This window comes from Trachurus japonicus, chromosome 21 (assembly GCF_045865225.1).
Source record: "Trachurus japonicus isolate A0001 chromosome 21, Traja_1.0".
In the NCBI taxonomy this organism is placed as follows: domain Eukaryota; kingdom Metazoa; phylum Chordata; class Actinopteri; order Carangiformes; family Carangidae; genus Trachurus; species Trachurus japonicus.
In genome coordinates this window covers 18,841,352-18,865,468 of record NC_140927.1, presented here as the reverse complement: position 1 = coordinate 18,865,468, position 24,117 = coordinate 18,841,352, and the positions used below count along the sequence as shown (strand labels likewise).

Genomic DNA, 24,117 nt, shown 5'->3' with positions numbered 1-24,117 from the left:
CAGTGGTTGTGCCTTCCATATTGCAGAAACTTCCCGTCTTAAGTGAAGGTATAAGGAGAAAAGGAGAGGTAGGATTGTACCCATTTTTGTATTACAGCAGTATCCTGACTAACGTTAGGAATCGTATGTTATCTCACTTGGTCCTCTCTTATACAGGTATTTGTGTAGCCAATTAGATTTCTCATTAAATGCACCAAATAACTGGCCCCATCACAAAAATAAAACACAATTTCCAGGTGCACAACGGCTGGAAGTGACCCAAAATGCTAGATCTGCATCTGGTCATGGTTGCAGGATCACAGGCCCGGGGTAGCCAGTTCCTACTTATGTGAATTTTGTCTTCAAACTACAGCTAATCATTAGGATCTACCATGACCCGCTCAGTGAAGAAATTCCTCCTTTTGATATTTCATTGGTTATGTAAACGCAATAAAAGAGCATATGAATTAAGCAAATGAGCTAAGTGGTACTGGAATACAGCCCCAGGAGGCTCATGTATCCAAAATGTCATACAGCTAGTTACAGAGGACAGTCTTCCATTTTCCATTACATTCACTAATGATGACTAGTGATAGAGCCTTTGTGGCTATAGGCGAAATAAATCTCTCACTTTGCTAGAATAGACACTTTGCACCATTCGGATGTTCTCTGGAGTCTTCGCATCAAAGAAAATGACCAAGTTTTCTGATGAAAGAAGGGAAAACAACTGTAACATAATATCCCTATTGAAGCTTATACAATGATCTCACTCTGTGATAACAGACAATACCCCTCAACACCATCCTTTTATTCAGGGTGATGCATCAAGGGCAGTAATTATAGTCACCACTGACAGATCGATGACTAATGCTGACAGCAGTACCTCAGTCTATAAAGCCCTGATTTCCCTCTGCTGGGTTCTAACTTTTAGAGCAGGCACGGTAACAAAGAGTTGTCCTTTGTGTAAAGCCTACAGCTTATTCTGTAGGTATTACAGAAATTCATTTCATGCATTCATTTGTATGTGCACATCTAAAGGTAAGCCAGCATAATTCACTGTATCACACAGTATCTGTGCTGTTAACTCATTTCATGTTGAATTTTGATTAATTAGATTAAACATTTTGTATCATGCATATGCTTTGCTGTGAATCTCAAGCTGAGGTGTTCTAATTATTTTTCACTCTCATTTTCAATCCAGTGGTGAAGCAAGAAAAAAATAAATAAATCAAGAATATTTCAAGGCTGTTTGAGGAAGTCATCAACAATGTGGACTCTAGCTCTTGCCCTTTGTTTGGGAAATATTCTCATCAGAGGAGAGGCCAGCCATCAGCATTCAGAACCACTGCCTGTGACTGAACCCTCTGAAACGACCTCACCTGGTTTTTCAATATTAGAAAAACAGAAATCCAACAGCTCAATCCATCCACCCCAAGTAGCCGGACCGAAAACACCACCCCCTCCTATGTGCTTGGAGTCAGCTGGAATCAGAGACACCTTCAAATATGTCAATACTTTCGTCTCTCTACTTGTGTTTGTGGTCGGAACAGTGGGGAATGCAGCGCTGCTGAAAATCATCTACGCAAACAAATGCATGAGAAGCAAACCCAACATACTCATTGCGAGTCTTGCTTTGGGCGATCTAATCCACGTCGTGATAGACATTCCAATCAACGCATACAGGGTGAGTTACTAACCTCATAGTGAGCAATTACAGTGTCACACCTTACCCTGTCTCTGCACTTTCTCCCCATTTTCAAACCTTAATCTTGGCTTGAATTGATTGTGTTTGTGTGTATGTGTTATATATATATATACTGAAAATGTCCTTTGTTTTTGTTTCAGCTCATAGCAGAGGACTGGCCATTCGGTTTAGCGCTGTGCAAACTGGTCCCCTTCATACAGAAGACATCTGTTGGAATTACTGTGCTCAGCCTATGTGCTTTGAGTGTTGACAGGTAAAGAGATAAGCTCTGCTCTACGGTGCCCTACAAGAAAATAGTGTTTGCAGGCTAGTATCTGTATTTCATCAAGGAGACAGATTTGTTTAGAGCATTAGCCCTTGAAATGCTCTTTAACTGAAAAGAAAAAAGAAAAGAAATATGATTGTTACAAACAAAAAGTCAAAACAGTTTCCCACTGATTTTTCCAGATACCGAGCTGTAGTATCCTGGAATCGAATCAAAGGCAGCGGGGTTTCAGTATGGACAGCAATCGAAATAACTCTGATATGGGTTATTTCTATCCTGCTGGCTGTGCCTGAAGTTGTCGGCTTTGATATGATAACAATGAACTATAAAGACAAGCATCTGAGAATATGTCTGCTTCATCCCATGCAAACCACACAGTTCATGCAGGTAATGTAACAACAGGATGCAGCAACAGGATGCAACACGCACATCAACATGTGTTTGATTTGACAGTATTTTCATATACAACATACAGTAATATTTATCACCGCCTCAAATATGCTTTCATGCATGCTCTAACATAGCAACCACTGATCATCGTGTCATCTGTGGCTTTGACTGACTGTGGGCTTCTGTCATGTTTAATCAACAGTTTTATAAATCAGTGAAGGACTGGTGGCTCTTCGGCTTCTACTTTTGCATGCCACTGGCATGGACCCTCGTCTTCTACACACTCATGACCAGGAATATGCTGAGAAAGACTACGTTAAGCGACCTTACCAAGCAGGTTATAAATAAACCTTCTCCCTTCAAAGAAATTTGACAACATTTTCACCACATTTCACATTTTTCAGTTTCACCTTAATTTGAATATTGATTATCTTTTTTCTTTTTTTGTTCTTAAAGAGACGAGAGGTGGCAAAAACTGTCTTCAGCTTGGTGATCGTATTTGCACTTTGTTGGTTTCCACTGTACCTCAGCAGAATCTTGAAATCGACCATATATGATCAAAAAGATCCTAATAGATGTAAACTACTGAGGTATGCATTAAAAATGTTCTACCACACTCTTTTTTAAAAAAAATGTGCATTACCTGATTTCCGCTCTTTTGTGTGATTTACTTTATTCTCACGCTTCTTTCCCAGTGCCTTTCTTGTCCTGGACTATTTTGGCATCACCATGGCGTCACTCAACTCTTGCATCAACCCTATTGCATTGTACATGGTCAGCAAAAGATTCAAGAAATGTTTCAAGGTGAGACATATGGTCTTTCTCATGTTTGTTGTACAGTACCTGTGTGTGGCACTATTCAATTTTAGACAAAAGCTGGTGGGGGTTGAAAACAATCTCATCCACATTGGATGAGCTATCATGTGTCATCACGGACATATGGAGTCATGTCTGTAAAATGGCCAGACTGGGCCAAGTGATGACCTGAGGGGGTAATAAGTGAAAATGGTCTGGAAAAACAGTAGCAGGGAAAAAAAAACACCCACTTGGCAATGTACGAGACAGTCTGTCACTGAATCAGAGTGATGTGTTATGGGGGAGAAAAAAACATAGCTTCAAGGCAATTTTCAAGGGGAGAAATTTAAAAGCCTTTATTGTATTACCAGCTCAGAGGAAGATATCTAAAGCATGCTTTGATTTCTTTTGGCTATCATCAGGTTTTTGCACAGTGCAGAGCATAAAGATACTGTTCTTCTGCAATAATGGTCTTGACAAATTGTTACGTATAAAATCATATACTTGTTCTCCTTTCTACTACATTTAAAGGACAACTTAAGGCTTGCGTTCAATACGTCTGCATTGAGAAAATGTTTTCTTTTATGCTTTCTCTGAATTAATGAAGGTTTTATATGTTGGATCATTATTAACACAGCACAATCAAGACTGCCTTCCACTTCCATTATTCTACAAATACTCCACGCATAAATAGATCTTCTAATGAGACCCTTTTCTCCACATGAATCTGACGGTAAATGTTTTTTTGCCCGTTGACCGAATGTCTTCTCTGTTTGTGTGTGTGTGGTCCTTCAGGCGTGTCTGGGCTGTTGGTGTCTACCTCTTCAAGCTGTTACCCATGACGAAGTGCAGTCTGTTTCGAAATCCAGAATGCAGGATCAAGCCTCAGAGCAGAGCAGCAGCAACATCAAAGCTCACAAGCAGACTTCCACACCTCTGCCTGAGCAGGAGAACACTTTACTGTGTTAACAAAACTCATGTGGAACTGTGGAAAATACTTTGTGAGTTCTTCAGTATTTCTTTATTAAATATATATAGGGCTATCAAAGCACTATACCAAGGCAGCACCTCCATCTGTAGCTTGGCAACCTTCATGTGCCGTCCTAATAATATAAACCTTACCTTGTGAATAACACACAGGTGCTGTCTTTTGTACTGCTGTCGTCAGTTCAACATCTGCTTTGGCATGAGCAACCTGGAGTCAGAGTGTTCAGACTATTTGCCCCCAGGGCTTGACTCACTCCCAACCATTACATCAGATTTTACCTAGTACCTATCCTGTATCATGCATCACAGTTCACAAATCACTGTTTTGGGCATGATGTTAACCTGGCACCCATCAACAGAAATCTTGTCACAGCTTACCGCCTGCATGTATATATATTATTTTGATTCTGTTTCTGGATTCTGGAAAGACAACTCTGCCTCAGGAAATCAAGCAAATGGGAATTCAAAATTATTGCGGTGGGTTTTAAGGGGTACGGTGTATTATTAGCACATAAACGTGCACTTTCATCTCTGTTAAGTTTCCCATACACAGAAGCCCAGGAGTTTATAGCGTTCCTTTCGTTCTTGAACCATGAGAAACATACCAAATTGGTGCCACAAGTAGATTCTGTCTCCGCTACTGAATGACTGATTGATGGTGGCCTATTTTTAATGCATTGTTAAATGTGTAATGCATGGAGACACTTTATAAAAGACCTGAGAGTGGGGAAGAAGGAAAACGAAGATGACAGAATGAGGTCAGGAGGAGAGAGGGATGGGGGGGAGGAGGAGGAGGAGGAGGGGTGGCGGTGGTGGTAGTGGAGGTGGAATGGGGGGAGAGGGGTGAGGTAGGGTGGTGGGGGGGGTGAGATGAGCACCTGATAGGTCTCCTTGTCACAGGACAAGGCAAGCACAAATAGAAGGCTGTTCCTCCAGCTAATGCTGTATCAGTCGACAAAACTGTCTTGATGCTGCGTGCGCTGTGTGCTGGGATGCCTATTAAAAGTTTGTCTCGTCGCAGCAAAGAACACAACTCTCAACTGTTTGTAAAGGTTCAGGAGTTCGTTTGAATAAAAGCTCGTGGATGCCTGTGATGTTTGTGACGCTGATACAGCAGGGAGAGAGAGCGAGAGGCGTAATGATGAAGCCATGACTTAATGATATTTACCAAAGCTGATTAAAGTTTCCCTGGGAAAATATTGTACATTTCTTACACTGAGGTTTCATCTTATGGCGGTTAACATAATGTATCATCAAGCAAGTACAGTATGAGCACACATGCAGAGAAAATGTCTTATTTAATCTGTTGTTAACTGGAATCCTTCAGTTTTGACACTTTATTTTTCAATTAAGGAAACAGATGAATAAAAACAGCTTAAGTTTTTCATTTGAAATATAACCATGTGTAAAAAGTTCATATCTTGACTTTTTTGTACCATTGCCTTTGTGCAAAGTGTTTGTTGCTCTAATAGCTCTTGGCACATGGAGCAGAGAGCACAAGGAAACGCTGGTTCCACATCACATCACATCAAACCAGCAGGCTGCCATCTTCATGTACCTAATCGATTATCTTTGCCTCCCTTAATGTATAAACACTAGATGGAGCGAATGACAGCGAAGAGTAGGTTTAGATTTGTTATTATGACAGATCAAGGGGCGAGAATCCGTATAATCCTTTTAAATTTTTGTTTGTGCATATATCACAGTCCTCAAAACTCATAAATTGTGTCACATTTTAAATGTCATCTTATTTTGAAGTTGTACAGTGAAGACAAATTTGAGACATCTGACTCAAAATATGTTTGTTTGTGATTAGAGATGCCAAAAATATGTTTCACGAGAACAGAGAAAGTAAAATGCGTGCCTCCCTGCCCACACAGTTTATACTGCCTGCCGTGTTTTGCATTTGTGCACCTCTCAGTTCTGACATAAGAGAAACAGTGTCTCTGTGTCTCTGAAGCTTTGACAGTTGGATAGCCCACAACAGTGTTGGACAGGATACGCAAGTTCAATTTGCTCATTTACTCCAAAGCCATTGGCTTTCATGGCTATTTCAAATGGCTTTAATTTGTATTTGTATAGCTATGTAACTGTATGGAAATCCAAGGTTTACATACTGAGGCAACACACTTCATAAGACACTTCTGTCAAATGCTAATTTGTGTCAAACACCGTGAAATGCTACAGTGTCCTTTGTGCATGTAAATGCCAGCAGATAATCAACAAATGGTACAGTGCTATCATGTCCCCGCCAGTAAAGGCTCACAACTGCCTGATGACATTGACACAATCACGCTCTGTTATCCAGAGAAGGGTGACGTCAGTGTCAACATCAGCGAGAGAGGGGGGTGCCTGAGACCTTCACCGGTAATCTCTGTACACACAAGGCTCAGATAGGGCTCCCCACGGTGCTGCCCAGACTCCCCAGACTGTGGATTTAATTAAACAGTGTGAAATTAATTAATCAGTGGGGTGGCAGGTAAAAGGACTTCTCTCTGGAACTGCTCATGCAACCAAGACAAGCATTTCATGTGCAGCGACAGTTATTAATTTGCTGTATGTTTTATTATGGTGTTTCTATATAGAGATGCTAAAATTCTGGGAGATTAAAAAGCTTGGCATGCGAAAAAAGTCATGCAAATTATCAAAATAACAGCTCCCGAAAATCAAAGTATAAACCTGTGTTTGATCTGTTCTATCAATTAATTAAAAATTTCAGTTCTGTATAATAATGTGGTGCAAATTAGATGGAAATGAGATAAAATATTCATTTAGTTATCTGGGGAATCTGTCTGGAGGGCTTTTTAGTCTTCAGTCTGGCTCAAAATGCTGTCCATATGGCAATTATGTACAGTAGTGTTGCAGGAGGATTGGTCTGATGCCTACTGGCAGAGAGGAGCCTGCCTGTGACAAACTGCTGCTAGGATCTGATGTGAGTTGAGGGAGATAATGAGGCTGTTGTAAGCCTTAAGTATAGAGCCTGCCCCCGGGGTGGCATATCTAAGCACTCAGGCTCCCTCATTGTTGCCTGTGCTGCTGAGGATTAAAAACACATTTACTTTTTTCTTCATAAACTTTGTCAGTACTTTCCGCTTCTCTTTGGACAACTTCTGCTTTCATGTGGCAAGCCTCTTGACATTGCTTTGTGGAGGAGCTGATTTTTTTCTTCTCCTTCTCCTTTTTTTTTTTTTTTTTTTTACAGTTTGTAGATGTGAAGTCTTGATTTGATTCTGCTTTGAGCTATCTATAGCTCCCCCACCACTAGAGGATGTGTACCTTCTGGGGTACATCCTAGGATAACTGATGTTTTGACAAATACCATATTTTGATGGGAAATCTGTATTTTTATTTTTTTTTATATTGATCCCATTGGCATTGGCTTTTCAAACTAAATTTCCACTGACAGGGTAAATAAACTGATGATGTGGCTGAGTTATGCTGCTGATTATACAGTGTCCTCCTCCCACAGAGTTATAGAGATAACTGCCCACCTCTGGTGAGGAACTCTCGACATCCGCTGCAGGCTGAATGCCTCAACCACTGTCACATATGCAGCGTGTCTCAAGGAAAACAATGGTGCAAATTCCAGCTCTGCGTCCAATTTAGACCTACACCACACTACAGGTTTTCTATTAGAGTGTGGCAAGGACACTATGCAACCAAGTGCAATAGACAGAAAGAAAGGGGGAAAAAATCCCTGTTGTGTGTGCTGATTAATTGAGTCACCCAGGAAAATTACTATTGTTTCATTACATAGAAAGTGTAATTCACTGAATGCAGGCGGGTCTACAGACAATATTTACAGTTTTAACTTGGTGGAATAGAGATCTTTATACAGTATCAGCAGGTATTTAATTAATGGCCATTTGGGGCTTGCATACTAAATAGGCGTTTGGGAGAGAGGGAGAGGGAAATAACACAGAGAGAGAGAGAGAGAGAGAGAGCGAGTGAGGCGGACACCCCAGCCAATGGCAAAGAAACTTCAGAGAGACCTGCAAATGGCAGGCAGAGTCAGACTACTGGGCAGAGCTGCAAGTGGTCACTCAACCATGGGATTAAAAAGCATTTAAGCCATGTAGCAAACTCACCCCCCCTCCCCTCTCCCCCTCTCTTGACCACCCTCCAACCCTCTCACCCTCCCACCCCCACCCCCACCCCTCACTTGCCTTTTTCGTCCAGCCATGTTATTTCTGACCATTCAGGAAGAAAAGAAAAGACAAATATTCTGTGCCTGCATGGGCAGTCATTGCCAGCACAGAGCAGTTGGGTTACAGGTTTTTCCCCCAACGCCAGCATGTATAAACATATTGCGGTGCTTTCTTGCAGAAAAACATAATGAGCTAGCCTAAAAGGGTTTCTGTGTTCTGGTTAAGGTGCAAAATGGACTGTCACTACTGTTTATTTCATTCATGTCTGGATGTAATGGAAAACATGCAATCAAATGTAGGACACGTTTACTAGAGTGGTTCACTTCACACTTCTATTCACACTCCTAATGCCTCTTGGGCAACTACAGGCGAATTTATGACAAGCTATTGACGTATTTATAGGGAGCTCTAGTGAGTGCATGGGCTTGATTAGCTCAAATCTGTGCCACCAAATAAATCACCGGCTACGGTATCCCAAATGTATTCCGCTAAAGTGTTTGTGCCAAGAGGATGTTGGTGAAAAAGCTTTTGATTCAGCGGTCACCAGAGTACCACAGCACCCTGCCTTCCTATGCTTGTTTTGATGGGCAATGATGAAAGCACAGGTGGATGCGAGAAAGCTCCCCCTGCTGCGGACTTCTCATCTGTGGTTTCCTATTAGCACAGGAGTGGAGGTTTGCAGTCTGGCTGCTGGGAACAGTGGGTCAGTGCTCACAAAGCTCTGTTTGTTCCCTGGCCTGCAGGGCTCCCAGGGTAAGCTTGGCTCCAGAGGGGAGACAAACAAAAAGGCACCACTGTCTCACACACTGACGCTGCTCTCCAACACATTCGTCTTTTCTACTCGACGGGGGCACATTTCTCTTCTTAGGAGAGGAATGGTAAAAGGAAACAAGTTTTTTAGAAACAGGGCCTCGGGATAACAAAACTGCTGTTGTACCGAGCTATGTATTTTTTTCTCAGTTTAAATGCCATTTTGAGTTGTTGCTTGTGGTGATGTGTTTTTTTTCCCCTTTTGCTTTGTGTTTCTCATCTCCCTTTTTTCTAGCATAGACTCAGAGCTCTTTGTCTTGTGCTGCTGTATCAACATATTCTAAGTGAAACCCAAGGAAACCGCCAACAGCAACAGGCACACAACACATCATATTTAAATTCCAGCTGCGGTTTCTAACTTTAGAGCTGATCCCGTTGAACTGCAACTGGTGCGGCTAAGACACCAAAACGTCTCTCAAATAATGAATTATTTCAAGGTATCTCTTTCGCCCATGCACGCTGTCTGGCTGTGATTTTTAAAGATGAAATAATGTGCAGGAGACTCTTACAGCTGCTGTCAGGTCAGACATTCACTGTTGTGCTACAATCTGCAGTCCAAGTATAACTCCATTATTGAGGGGACTTTAAAATGGGAGCTGTGTGACACACAGCGGGATGATTTAGTTTAATGACCATGGCAGTGACAGCGCTGTGATGGAAATTGGACTCCCCCTGCAAATTTACATCACTTGAGGGTACTTGGGGCTCTTTTAGCGGCTGCACTCCAGAGCATGAGCCATCAGGAGGTCCTGGATATGTCATGCTTGTCACCTTCCTTTAAGTGCATCTGCAGACGTGGGAGAGGGATTAATATTATATAGCCTACGGAAGCACAGAGGCCGTCTTATCAGCACTGCAGATGTGATAAGCACCTCTACCCCCATGAAAACCAGGAAAGATCTCCAAGCAAAGAGACAAGCATCTCTTTGTGTTGTTTCCTCACACTGCTTCAGAGTTTCAATGTGGTTTTAGTGGCAGACACGGTGCAATTTCACATCTGTTGTAATTTGATGTGCCGGGATCACCCTCTGTGAAATCGTCTTGATCGCAACATGGCTCCTTTCAGTTATTTAGAAAGTTGGCATATGGCTTTGGAGATAGTAATCTGATTTCTTTTGATTTTGAGGTTTTAAGAATGCCCTACGCCACAAGTCCCACTAACAGCTGTGCGTAAAAATGAAAAGAAAAGCCTGTCTCTGTGATCATATTATTTGGTAGCTTATAGCATCAACACTCCTCCTCTTTCCCTGGAAAAAAAAAATACTGATTTATTTATTTAATAAAAATGTCACTTTTATGGAAATATTTTCCATCATCGCCATGACACTCATCTCACATTACATCACATCAATGCAGATGTCAGTGTGCACAAATTGCATTGCCCTCAAACTGATTCTGAGCTGTGAATGGAAGTTATGGCAACCATTGCTGTCACTTCAGTTTTATCAGAAAAGCACCCGGTGGAACCATGGAAACAACATGTGACACACACGCACAAAAAACCCCTGGCTACATCAAAGCCAGTATATACTGTAATTAGAATTTATTGAAGCCTATTCAGTCAGAAAAAGTACATGATCTGCTGAGCCTTTGGATTCAGTCCCATACCCTCCATTAAACACAGTACAGTGCATTAAGCCTCGGTATTACATGATGCAAAAATGAATGTGCTCATTTGTGAGTCTGTTGCTGCAAATAGGAATATGCCATTTATGTATTCCAGCTCTACTGATTCTACTGTATGTAAAGAAGCAGTGCATGCCAAGAAAGAGAAAGCACCTGTTTATATCTAAAATGTATATGCAAATGTCAAGTCAGGTAGCATAGGTATTATTATACAGATAATCATACAGATAATATGTGCAGATCTGACTATTTACAGTCAAAGCCAGAGAATGAATGTTTGTATGCATATCTGAACAGAAGCTGTGATTTTAGAGACCTTTTCTTTTGGTCTTTTGGAGAAAAAAATTAAAATAAAATAAAGAAAGTGTTCCCTTACAAATGGTGCGTGCTTACTTACACAACACCTAAAATGCGTGCCACCCACCAGCGACAAGGCATAATGACTCGGCAAGCTACCTGGCACCCTCTGTAGTTGTAAGGCCAAGGCCAGTAGCCACGCAGAGGCTCGCAGATCCTCTGACAGTGAGTGTAGCTGCGTTGGCATTCTGAGCAGCAGATCCCTTGGTGGTCCAACATGGTGTCAAAGGTCACGGCATCTTCTTCCCTGGCTCCTGCTCCTCCGCTGCGCTGCAGTTTGGAGGCAATGTTAATTTTGAAGTCCTTAAAAAAAAAAATCCCACATTTGCAATTCAAATGTTTTCAAAAGACTTCTCATACCCCCTCACCCCTCCCCTCTCAAACACGTGACTCCAGTTCTCTTAGGCAACATGAATTTTTATAACCAGTGGGAATTTTCCCTTTGGTTCATAAGTTCATCAACTTGGAATGGCAGCTGTTACCCCAGTGACCTGTAATTATAGCTACTAATACGACACCTCCCCAACAGCAGCAGCAGCAGCAGCAGTATATACCGCCCACAGCTGACAGAAAGACCAAATCCAGGTTAACACATTTCCACACCATGTACTTCTGTTTCCGTGAGAATACATTTTTAAACAAGGCTGGTGTCCTAAGGATGATGTTATGTAGTCATCTGTAAAACTGTTGACAAAACAGAGAAACTTTGCATCATAATGTTACTTTGAGGGTTGCTTCAGGCCTCGCTTTATGCCTCTTGATAGTTAATCAAAAATTCACCAGCTCTGGAGTCTTGTTTATCGTACGCAGTGCTGTTGATGAAGTCGGTACTCACATGGTAGGGGTTCTCAGGATTGTATGCTGACCCCGCGGTTGACTGTGTCCCCTCCTCTTCCTCCGTGACTCTGGGGGTGTCGTCCTCTCCGTGACTCACTGAGCCCTTCTCCTCAGCAGCTGCCTCCAACTCCTCCATGTTAAACTGGCGTTTGGCTCGCTCTGCGTCTCTCTTTCCCCTTTCCCCATCTGTTACAGCGGCCACAAGGGGCGAGAGTATTGGGTCAACATCCACAAGACGCCATACACATCCTCAGAGCTCAATCCTACATAGCTGGGCCCGTCTCAGATGCTCTGAATAATTAAATTAGCAGCAGTGATATCAGGAAGTCTTGCATATTTCAACATCATTCTTTTTTAATACAAGACTGCAGCCTTTTTTGGTGTATGACTCAAAATGTAGTGTATGTTCAAGATGTTCAACCAACTTCTTAGACAAGTCTGTAACAAGTGTGTCAGCAATAAGCAGGGCAGTCGAACCAAGATCTGAATATAATGTAAAGAAACATAATTTGCTTTGGTAATTTGCTTGGAATCTATGTTGTGGAATCTGTAGGATGGAGTGAATGAATATATATATATGATAAAAAGAAAGAAGAGACAAGCAACACCTTTAGGGTAGGTAGGTTGGAGCCAGTAAATAGGAAGATCCCCACATAGACCCAGAATTTTTTCGCTCAGAAAACTAGTGTCCGTCAGTGGCTGCTCTCCTGCGACCCAAATGAGGAACTCCTCATCAAACCTCACTGGCATTAATTCATCTGTCTGACAAGAAAAAACGATAATTTTTTAATCACTCAAATAGAAGAAGAGAAATTGAGTAACAGCAGGAGTGAGGAATGTATTCTGCTTTTTAATACTGTAATTTTGTTTTCTCTCTCCCCAATTTGCAACATTCTGCATCGAGTAGCATGCATACCAGGTCAAACATCAGTGCCTCTTTGTTGTTAGCTCCCATGTGTGGAAGGTTGGCTTTGATTTGGGATTTTATATAGCACTTGTCTCCTCCAAAGAAGCGGATTCCAGTTATTCCCTGCACCAAATCACAGAGATGCCATGTTTACACTCATAGCTCTGCTACTTTGCTAAACACACAGAAAAAAAGGAGTCTCAGCTGAACTACCTCAGGAAGAGAGAACAAGGACAAACTCACTTACAATTTGAAAGTCATGAATCTCCACAGCTTCTTCAGCTCCACTCCCAGTTTTAAACCTCTCCAGGTTGTTGTCAGAATCAATTTCCACGGAGCCCTTCCTCACCTCCCCATTGATGTTCATACTGTACCGAAGATTGTAAACCTGACAGCAATCAAAGGGGGAAGTTAAAGTGACTGATTAGTCGAGTTATGTAAACTAAACTGTGGCAAACACAAAAGAAGTTGGATACAGCAAAAAAAAACAAAAAAAAACAAGCTCTATACTTCTTGTACAATTCCCCTGCACTGTGTTTTTGTTGTTGCTTGTCTTATAGAAATTCTGGGTACTTGCAGCATGCTGAAAACTCGAACAAAGCACCACAGGAGATGCTATTGCAAACCTTGATGGGGATGTTTGCCCTACAGGTGAGCTCATTAGGACACAAATAAACAACACTCTTCCTTATGAGATAGAGAAAGCTTACAGAAACAACTGATGTATGTACTGTAGACAGATTCGAAAATGCATTTTCACATTTTGAATAGTGATAGTTATTTATGGAGGCTCTTGGTTATTCAATTTCCAATATTAGAGCCTCTTAGACCTCTTAGAGCCTCTTATGACAGGTTTTAAAAAATGACAAACAATCAGGCCCATAGTCAAATTTTGTGTCGTCTTTGGATTTGTTTCTGCTTACATTTTTTTCACTGACTTTCCACAGGAACAGAGCGGCCATGGATGCACACAACGTTAGCACAGCACCGACAATAAGAACCACAGCTCCGAATCTCAGGAGGCGACTGAGTGTAGCAGAGGTGGGTGTGCTGGATGCGCTTTGTCCCTTAAAAGTTCAGAGTGAGCAAAGGAAGAAATGACACATACTGAACACCGCCCAGGACCAGAATAACATTCCTATAAAAAACAACTTACAAGACTAATATGTCATGGATGTCATTTATATTTCTAATCAAAAATGTATTAAAGCTGTCTTACCAGAGGCATGCTGTGTTCAAAAAAGCCATATCCATGAGTGGTATTTTGGACTTTTTCCACAGTCTCTTTCATGATGTCTTCTATAATTCCTTCTCTAGTACTGTTGCCTCAGATACCAGAATCAGGGTATCCACCAGAAGGTCTATTTGACACTTGAGTGTGAATGACGTGGAGTTGATATAAATTCTGTGGGCTAAATTCTTCGTCTGAATGTTACCTGTAGGCCCAGGTTGCCTAAGGCAAGGTGGCCATCCTGTGGTACCAAACTAAAACAAGACTTCTGAGGCTCATCAGGGACAAGCAGTGATGGACTGGTTGGAGGAAAATATACTTAAGTATAAGCCCCTATAAATAATCACAGCTTGCCTATGTTATTCTGTCTCAAAGATAACCTGTAATAATGTACCGGCAATTATGATGGCTTGTACAAATTTATGAGTAGAAGGGTTTTCTTGCAGTTACAGGTGTCAGCAAGAATGACCTGATTGCACTACTTATAGTCCAACTTATGTGCAGCAGCAGATCTCCTTTGATCTTCATGTTCCTGCAATCTGCTACTAAGAGAACGCTGAATTGCAACACCATACACAGTCGCAGACACACACACACACACACACACACACACACAGACACAGAAATAACCTTTGCTTAATAATGAATTCCCTGATTTGGCAACGTGAGAACGGTAGATTTGTGGTCAAGGTTACACTTGATCCTTATCATAACTTAAAAAGAAAAAAAGCACAGACAGAAAAAGAGATTCTAATATGCTGTGCTGCTGTTGCTTGGAAACAGACTGAGCCACATTTTTTGGATAATTGGTAAGCTGGGAGGCAATCAGGAAAGTTGAGGGGATTCTTTGACCTTTGAAAATATGTAATTGTAAGAGCATTTGATCAGAAATGCAGCAAACTGGCTGCACAGTAACCACATTGTGTACCATGAAAAGAATATGACATTGACATAAGCTTTCTATCAATTTAGCTGCGGAGGAGCATTTGATTTATTGTGGTTTATAAGCCTTTACGGCAAATGGAATGCATTCAGCCGGCTAATTGAGGTCATTCTGTGTTTTTTATGACTATTTCCTCAAGACAATAGGTTGGGCTCTGTCAATAAGATTGCATTTGAATCCTGCAAGCCCATGTCTGAATGTTTAAACTGTCGCTCAACAGCAAAAACAATTTGATTTTAGCCATTTATTTGTGCAACAATGTGACAAAATCTACCAACAAACATGGTAATCTTTCATACTGATTGTTTTCCACAGCAGAAAGGCCCCTTTCAGCGTAAATGTCCATTGGTCATGCCCTTTAAATAATAACACATGCTCTTGAAAGTTCATAATAAAATCTTCTTTACATTGAATCAGTATGAAAAATATATTATTAATGTACAAAATCTTGCATATTACACATGGTACAATGAACAGTCTTATATGAGCCAAGAGACACATGACAGACTACAAAACACTGCAACAATCCAACATAGAGTCAGTTAAGATAAAAGTACTGTACAGTATAAAGATCAAATGCTTTTCCACCAGTGTACGAGCTCTCGTTTAAGAGTTTGTATACTCTGGAATTGATATCTCATCCGTTTCCTGTATTCTGGCCGGTGTGGGAGGACCAACCAGAATATAATCAAGTTCCTGGTGTTGAACTTGTTCGTACACGCTTTGCAGACCGTTGGTTTTGGGTATGTGAGCTGGGTAGTAGTTTTCCCTCCTGGTGTCCCGGGGAAGTGAAGCTGTCTTGGAGAACGTTGACAGATGCGGTCCACAGGCCAGGCTCGTGTTGGGCCTTGTAGCTGAAGGGCTCCAGCATCGGTCCGAGTGTCCCAACACTTTGCACTCACTTGTACAAGCCCAGAGACCTGTGGAAAACAGCAGTGCTGTCAGGATGTAATATGAAAACCCCAGTTGAGCCCAAGTTAAATCAATCATAATGTGTCCAGTGGACTGGAACATGTTTTCTTTTTCTTTCTTTTTTTTTTGTAACTGGATGCAATCTGTTAGGTATATGGCATATTTTTTTCTTCTATATTCAAATTACACCATGAGACACAATACAAGATCAGTTATAACACTGCACAGATTTCACTATAACATGCTCTCATTTGCCTCCAGCTGAATTTCTATTTGATCATATTTTATTGTTGACTGACACTCACTGTTCATTGGTGGCGACTCTTTTTTGTGCACATCTCCACTTATGTCAGAATCACTGTCATTGAAGTCACTGTCCCCTTTTCCACTGTCCTTGCCACTGATGTGGGGGTCTCTTGCTGATATGGTTGTGAAGGAATTGCCCTTCCATATAGTTATTGGTCTGACAGTTTCTTTCCCATATCCTGGAAGTGTAGAATAACCCTGCAAAGACAGTTGCAACACACTTTGAGTCAAAACGCCAAAGTCAACAACATAGTCAGTGTGTGACAAACTCAAAATCTCCACAACTTACCTTTAATTTACCTTCCATCACTCTGCTGTTCGGCTCAAAGATACCTGCTGTCTGCCTTCCATCCTCGCAGCCTGGCTCTGCCGTGGTGTTGCTGCTGGCCAACGGTGGGTTCTCTGGAAATGGATGGGCATCAAACACTTTCCCTTTGTGGCTGGCAATCACTGAATCAATATGACCACTTTCCACTTTCTCCACATTTGGTATGTCTTCTTTTTCATCACACCCCCTCTCCCTCGTCTCTTTTCTCCGGCGGCTGCAAATGGTTGTGATGAGAATGATTGCCAGCAGGAGGAGAGAGCAGCTCCCTGCCAGTACAATGATTATGGCTATGGACATGTCCCATTCAAAGAGCTCCTCGCTGCCATTTTGAGCAAAGGAAGGCAAACTGGGGAGAGTTCCCTCTATGAAACTCAAGTGTATAATGGCTGTGGAGGTGAGCGCAGGGGACCCATTGTCACTGACCGACACTGTGACTTTGACATTGTCTGTGAGATCATATGTCAGCTGTCTGCTCACGTGCACCTTCCCCGTTTCTTTGTTGATGGAAAAACCCAGGTGTCCCCCCTCTGTGATTTTATAGGACAGCTGTGCATTAATGCCTTCATCAGCGTCTGTGGCCTTTATCTGGGTTACCACATAACCCGCAGGTGCATCTCTGGGCAGGAAAACCTCAGCAGATCCTTTGTAGAGGGGTGGCTCTATAATAGATGGTTGGTTGTCATTCTGATCAACTATTTTCAGCCTGATGACAGCTGTGCTCTGCAGCTGTGGTGACCCCCCATCGCTGGCTTGGATGTGTACGTCCAAATGCTTCATTACTTCATAGTTAAAACTTCTCAGTGCGTATATGGAGCCAGACACTGAATTAAGCGACACAAAGGTGTTCACTGGGGACCCCATGATAACACTGTCCACTAGTCTGTAAGTAATTTTGCCATTGTTGCCCAGATCCGCGTCGCTGGCCTCAACTGTGGTGATGTAAGCCCCCGGGGCGTTGTTTTCCACCACTGAAACTTCATAGACAGCCTTAGTGAAGTGAGGGGCGTTGTCGTTCTCGTCGCTGAGTCTGATGGTGTACTGGGTGATCTTTCTCAACGGGGGTGACCCAAAATCCTCAGCCATGACCGTCAAGTTATACTCACTAATCCTCTCCCTGTCTAGTGTTGCCGCTGTAACTATCATGTAGCTGTCCTCGTACGCCTGCCGGAGTTTGAAATGGTCGTGGCCGTACAGCGTGCAGTGGACCTGGCTGTTAACACCCGAGTCCCTGTCCAAGGTGCTGATCAGCGCCACCAGACTGTCCTTGTCTGCCGCCTCGCTGATGTAGGCGATACCCGTCGTGATGGAGGTCATCGGGGTGATGCTGATTTCTGGGGCATTGTCATTAACGTCTGTGACATGAATTATGATTTTGCACACGGAGGGGGTCGGGTTAGGTCCCAGATCAGTCGCCTGCGCGTCTAGCTCGTAGGTGCTTTTGTCCTCAAAATCCACCGGGCTCCTGAGCGTCAGGCGACCCGATTTATTATCCACTTGGAAAAGTTCTCGGATCTCGTGAGAAACCTGTTTCCCGAACCCGTAGACCACTTCTCCGTTTAAACCCTCATCTGCATCAACTGCGTTTAAGTCCAGGATGACGGTGCCAACCGGCGCGTCCTCTGGCAAACTGACAGAGAAACTATTCTGGTCAAAAACGGGACTATTGTCATTAAAGTCAGTCACTTTGATAGTTATCTTTGTTGACCCTGATCTGTACGGGTTCCCTCCGTCTGTGGCGACCAGCTCCACAGTGTATGATGACTGAGTCTCCCTGTCTAGCTCTTTCATTAGCACCAATTCCGCATATTTAACCCCATCCGCTCTCAGGAGCACATCAATGGTGAAGTGACTGTTGACAGAAATCTGGTAGCTTTGGATGTAGTTTGACCCGACATCAGCATCCACAGCTGGGTCTAGAGGGATACGGGACCCCACCGCTGCATTCTCTGAGATCTCCACAACAGATTCCTTGTTTGGAAACTCCGGAGAGTTGTCATTGATATCCTTTACTTCCACCTCAACGTGAATCAATTTGTAGCGATCTTTGGAGAAATTTACCACGTCAAAAGTAATGAGACACTGTGGAGTGTGTCTGCAGATTCTTTCCCTGTCAATTCGTTCCCCGACAGCCAGTTCCCCGTCGCTTTCTCTCACCCTGATGAATGAATCATTGAATTGTTTCATCATCCTAAAATTGCTCTTGGAGGAATGAGACAGACTCAAGGACATGTCCTTGGCAAGGTTTCCGATGACTGTACCTGGTGCGTCCTCCTCACTGGTCTGGTATCGTATAGTATTTCCTTCCGATTGAGCCACTGAGGCAAATAAAAATTGATGGATTGACGATATAAAAATCCAGCGGTACCAGTAAGTTATAAATTTGCCGTGCGTCATCTTCGTAGTAATCTTCCCCTCGGTAGGCAGCCTCATTGTGCGTACTGAACAGATGGGACCAGTTCACCTCTGGAGCGAGCTCTCCATGCAGCGCCCGCCTTTATAAACTGAAATGTGCTGAAAGTGAAAGTTACTTGCTCCTTGCGCGCAGCCAGTCAGATACGCTTGTTGCCTCGCCTTCAACACAGCTCAAAATTCTGCCGTGGCGGGGTTTATACAGCTCCTCATGCTAATGAGACCAAGTGTGACCAATCCCTTGCTTTAGAATTAAAAATACCCCCTTATGGAAAAAAAAAAATCTCTAAGCCAGTTTTGAGAGTGCACACTGAAGAAAGTTGCAAAATAGAAAAAAGGGACAGGAAGATATGGCACTGCTTGAAGATAGTCCCTGCACTGTTTATCGTCTTACCACAGCCTTTACCGAGTGATGGTTTTTATTTAGCGAAAGCCTATTTCCCCTTCTTTTGATGTTTAGTTTATTGTCTATTGAGCGCCTGTTCTCTCTCTCCCTCTCTGTGTGTGTGTGGGTCCACGCGCTTACAAGGGCATCTTAGTTGTTTTTTTGGTTTTGTTGAGCGCTCAGCTCATTTGAGAACAGCTTAATTATCATCCACAGCCTCTCTAAAGAAGCACTGATGCTAGATCGATCTCTTGATATAACAATAGGAGAGTTTTCATTCTCTGGTTATCTGTTGTGTAGGCTTCAGAAAAGAAAAGAAAAGTAATCAGTGCTGTCTATTTTCACCACCCAATTAGACAACAACAGATAAGGGATTTATTCAAGAGTTTCTTTGAGAAAATTCCCTCAAATTTCAGATAAAGAGATTGTTTATTTTCCCAGTCCTCTTTATCTGTCAAAATTAGAGTCTAGACTGCAGCACTTTGGTCAGCTGTTTGCTTCTTTTTAAAATGTGCTCTATGAATAAATTCAATTTGAATTGTATCTAGTCTCCCTCCGGATTTATGGGAAACAAGTTGTTGACTTATCTCTTATAGCTTTTTAATACAACTCCCCCCATGTTATTAATTTCAAATTATATTAAGTTCAATTTACACTCAGTGGTCTGTGATGCTGGATGAGCCATTTGTTTCCTGCACCTTTGAATGCACATATTAACATGTTAAGTGTGGTTTCGGGGCAATTTTCAATAGTTTATGCCATGCTCTTACCGCTATATGGCATGCAAATATATCTCTGACAATAAAGGGCAAGCTAATTAGATAATAGCTCTGGCAGCATGGATGCAATTTTCCTCTTTCAACCTGAGAAAAAAAACACATCAAATTTCATAGAGAAGGTCTTTTGAAGGTTTTTGAAAGGAGACCTCATGCAGCACCTTTGGGCTGGATCTGAAATATTGACTGTGAGACAGATCTTATCACCCAACATCAGTGCCTGATCTCAAAAATCTCTGCACGAGAAAATCTCTGCAGACAGGATCCAGTCTTGTTTAAATCCCCCCCAGAAGGAGCTCATGGTCTTGAAGACAGAATATTAATGCCCAAGGTTTTAGAATGACATTTTCAACAACCAATTATTGATGTGATGTTCACATACTTTGCTCTGGCATCCATACACATTTGGCCATGCAGTGACATCTGTGTGTGTATCAAAGATGGGCACAATACGACAACATTACAATTGCCACACAGTCAGTGTCTAGTCAAATATGTACTTGAGCACTGTACTGGATTGCACACACATGCATGCTCCTGTTTTGTTGTAGCCTACTTGTTAGGCGTTGGCACAGCGTTAACAGTTTCAATATTTGTTAAGCTAATTTCCCAGATTTTTCAAATGTGATAGCTGGAATTGGCTGCGTAAACTACATTTAAACATTGTTCTTGAAAATAAATAGATCTTAATTTGATTTAGTTTCCACATGTGTGCATGCACGTTCCCTATTTTTGGATATTTTGTTAAACCTAGTGGAGCTTATTAGATTTGAGTGCATTTTTCCCCAGAATAATTATACTTGTGCACTTCTTTGTTCTGCTGGAGTCCCTGAAAAACATAGTGTCTAACAGCTCTACCATAGTGCATAGACAAAAGCCTGCACACAATTTATCCCCTAATATTTACTTAACTTCTCCATCTATCTTATAGAGGGGGGAGGGGGGAGTTGTTGGTGATGACAGCAGTGTGTATACTACTCTCAAGAATTCATTAGTCCACAGCATGCTGTTGTTGTAACAGAAACAACAACTGAAACAATAATGATCTGAAATATTGTGAAAAGCCCACAAAGGCACACCGAAATAGTGGAGGCTGCATACACAACAAAGGTAGGTGGGATATTTTACAGTACATACCTCCAAATAAGAGTACAGCTGTGACAGAATGTTCTTATTTTGAAAATCAGAGGTTATTGCATTGGGGATTCAACTGTGTTTTGATTATGTTTTGGAAATATACAGGTTGAGATATGTTGCAGTGCAACATTCATGCTGGCTGCTGACTGAAATGCATTAAATTCAATTTGTTGTTACCTGTGTCTGTCTCATCCTGAAATTAATTTCTTTCATGCTGAATAATACATTGCTTCCATTGTATCATACAATCACTATAAGGTAAAATAAAAACAAGTATTTTCCCTGTCACTGAGTTTCTTTAGCTACTGTATATGTGAAGGTCACACTCACATTTCGGTCCGCTTGATTCTCTGAGATCATGTTTACCTTAAGCTGTTGTTAAAGGTTATGTTAATGATATAACAACAATATACCTACAATTTACTATTTTCAATATGTAGTCAATCAGTCTTTAGCAGAGAAAGAGTTTGGAGTCAAATCTCTATGTCTGTGTGTCGTGTAGGCAGGCAGACAGACAGACAGACAGACAGACAGACAGACAGACAGACAGACAGACAGACAGACAGACAGATCTCAGTCCATGGCACAGACACTGACCGTGCTGACAGTTCAAACCCTGGTCACCCAGTAAAACATCAAATCATCTGTGACTTTCATCCATGAAGTGCTTAGACGACCTGCTCCCTCAGTGTCTTTATTAGCTCTGTCAGTTCTTCCAGCTCTCTGAGTGTCATCATTCCTGTGACCACAGTCCCAGTGGAGAAGTCCAAGGCAGACTCTCTTTCGCAGTCCAATCCTGAAGCCAATTCTAGTTTGTCTTTACAGAGATGGAGACACCCACAAGCTCCAGCTTGACTCAGCATTGGATTTTCTTTTTTTCAATGTAAGTAACTTTATGCTATGTTATATAGTTGTTTAGTAACTGGCTACATATGATAATGCCAGCTAACTTGCTGTTAAATGTTGTTATCACGGGAGCATCTATGTTCCTCGAGTCCTATGTTCCCCATTTTTCCCCAAAAGAGTCCTATGTTCCCCAGTATTGTGACCCGGGAACATAGGACCCTTTTTCTGAAAAAGAGTCCTATGTTCCCCGCTGTTGCTGGACGATGATCTCTCTCTACTTATCTGGACTCTATCTATCTGGCCTGTCTAGCCTCTACTTGGTCTTTTTACTAAGCTTAACCAACTCCTTTCTTCATTGCCTAAACCCAACCAATGGGACAATTCCACTTCTATGAAAAAGGAAAAGTCCGCACACCAGCAAGCTCCAGAGCAATAATTTATTATCACCCAAGGGGGGAGTGTAACGTTTCGGGCTCAAGACCCTTCCTCCAACACTTCCTCAAACTATGGGAGGGTCTGAGGAAGGGTCTTGAGCCCAAAAAGTTACACTCCCCCCTTGAGTGATAATAAATTATTGCTCTGGAGCTTGCTGGTGTGCGGACTTTTCCTTTTTCATATCATTGACTTCTTTTGTCCGGCACCCAGCGTTCAGGTTTTGGGATGTGCATGCTTTTTCTATTTTTACAATTCCACTTCTCACTCAGAGTCACAACTCAACTTCTCACTCCAAAAAAGCCAAAAATCTGCAAAGTCACAACTCCACTTCTAGGTATGGACCAAAAATTGCATGTTCTCTGGGTCCTTTTGGGGAAAAGCAGGGAACATATAGGACCCTTTTTCTAAAAAAGGGTTCTTTGTTCCCCAGTCACATACACAGGAAGGAACTTTTGGGGAAAAGTGGGGGAACACAGAAAGCTGTGGTTGGATTAAATGCTGAAATTACCTGCAAACTCAGGGGGATTTGGTGGGAATATATGAACTGACTGAAGTGTTTACTGTTAAAAACCAAGCCTATTTTCTAGGCCTATTCTCGAAAATTGCATATCCATAATAAAATGAGTATATCTCTGCAACCACAAGGTCTATTTGAATACTTTTGGTGTCATAGTAAAAGGAAAAAAATGAGAAATTGCTGAGATGTGTAAATTTCAGTACATGTGTTACTGGTGAAGAGTAAATGAAGATGACACACAGCAAAAATTAAATAAATTTAATGTTCGCCTAAAAAAAAATCATATTTTGGATGAGTGTCCTTCAGAACGATGCTGCTGAAGCTCAAAACCTCTATCAAATGATTGTACAATGTGTGAACATTATCTCTGCAGTGGTTGATTCTGATAAAGTGAAGCAGTACAAAAGTATTGAGATTTTACTACAAAATATTCAGGCGAGCTTTCCAAAATGTCAATTTTTGGCACAACTTGGAACCACCAGTAGGATATGGGTATTGCAAAAATGCCCAGAAAACCCATTCACTCCAATGTCTATGTGTGTTGCCCACTTGCTTCTAAATTGATGAAAACGGCCGTGTTTTTGTTTTTAGGTGTCTTGGTCATATCAAATTACACTTATAATTTGTTTATTATAAAATGTAGATTGAAACATTCATGTAGAAAACTGTGTTTTTTGTTTTTTTACTAGCCTATGTGTTAATGTTTATATGTAAGGGGTCCTCAATGATGCTATTAACGTGGGTGATCTAGAAATGTCCTTAAATTATTGAAAATACCGCACTTGCTCATTCACCAACAATGCAGAGATGTCAGCTCTTGGGCACTTTTGCAATACCCATATTCCGCCATCAGGAGGCGCTTCCATAGGACCAATGCCTGTCCTTACCATGGATGTATTGGTCCTTACCTATGGTCCTTACTCTTATTCCAGTGCTCTAGTAAAGGTTCCCCCGGCTCCGTCCGGACCGATTTAGATGTAACACCGGTCAAAGTTCAACTGGAAACATTGTGGATTTACCCATAAAACAAACTTTTCACGGCAAAACAGCAAAGGTAAGAGGACATTTACAACCATGTTTTGGCCA

At 41.9% G+C, this 24,117-nt stretch overlaps 3 protein-coding genes across 4 annotated transcripts; 1 reads left to right on the top strand and 2 right to left on the bottom strand.

Annotated features, from left to right (window-relative positions):
• Positions 1–1,043: 1,043 nt before the first annotated feature.
• On the top strand, positions 1,044–13,860 carry ednrbb (endothelin receptor type Bb). 2 transcript variants are annotated; one of them, XR_015034611.1, is made up of 9 exons: positions 1,044–1,663; positions 1,825–1,937; positions 2,132–2,336; positions 2,542–2,676; positions 2,796–2,929; positions 3,035–3,143; positions 3,930–4,135; positions 13,367–13,457; positions 13,754–13,860. XR_015034611.1 is itself a non-coding variant. In XM_085765307.1 (7 exons), the coding sequence occupies exons 1-7, from the start codon at positions 1,247–1,249 to the stop codon at positions 4,101–4,103; spliced, it is 1,287 nt and encodes a 428-aa protein (XP_085621433.1). In that variant the 5' UTR covers positions 1,044–1,246; the 3' UTR covers positions 4,104–4,924. The 2 variants fall into 2 exon arrangements, 1 of the variants encoding a protein (XP_085621433.1); XM_085765307.1 differs by lacking the exons at positions 13,367–13,457; positions 13,754–13,860 and having other exon boundaries at positions 3,930–4,924.
• LOC146965074 (leukocyte cell-derived chemotaxin 1-like) lies at positions 10,608–14,168 on the bottom strand. Its single transcript, XM_085765309.1, has 7 exons — positions 14,026–14,168; positions 13,730–13,873; positions 13,054–13,194; positions 12,816–12,929; positions 12,508–12,661; positions 11,898–12,085; positions 10,608–11,332 (listed from the first exon to the last, which is right to left on the bottom strand). Exons 1-7 carry the CDS (start codon positions 14,095–14,097, stop codon positions 11,099–11,101), a joined length of 1,047 nt encoding a protein of 348 aa, XP_085621435.1. The 5' UTR covers positions 14,098–14,168; the 3' UTR covers positions 10,608–11,098.
• Positions 14,169–15,209: 1,041 nt separating this feature from the next.
• Positions 15,210–19,105, bottom strand: pcdh8.2 (protocadherin 8, tandem duplication 2). The gene is made up of 3 exons (XM_085765387.1): positions 16,488–19,105; positions 16,198–16,396; positions 15,210–15,900 (listed from the first exon to the last, which is right to left on the bottom strand). Exons 1-3 carry the CDS (start codon positions 18,954–18,956, stop codon positions 15,587–15,589), a joined length of 2,982 nt encoding a protein of 993 aa, XP_085621513.1. The 5' UTR covers positions 18,957–19,105; the 3' UTR covers positions 15,210–15,586.
• Positions 19,106–24,117: the final 5,012 nt, after the last annotated feature.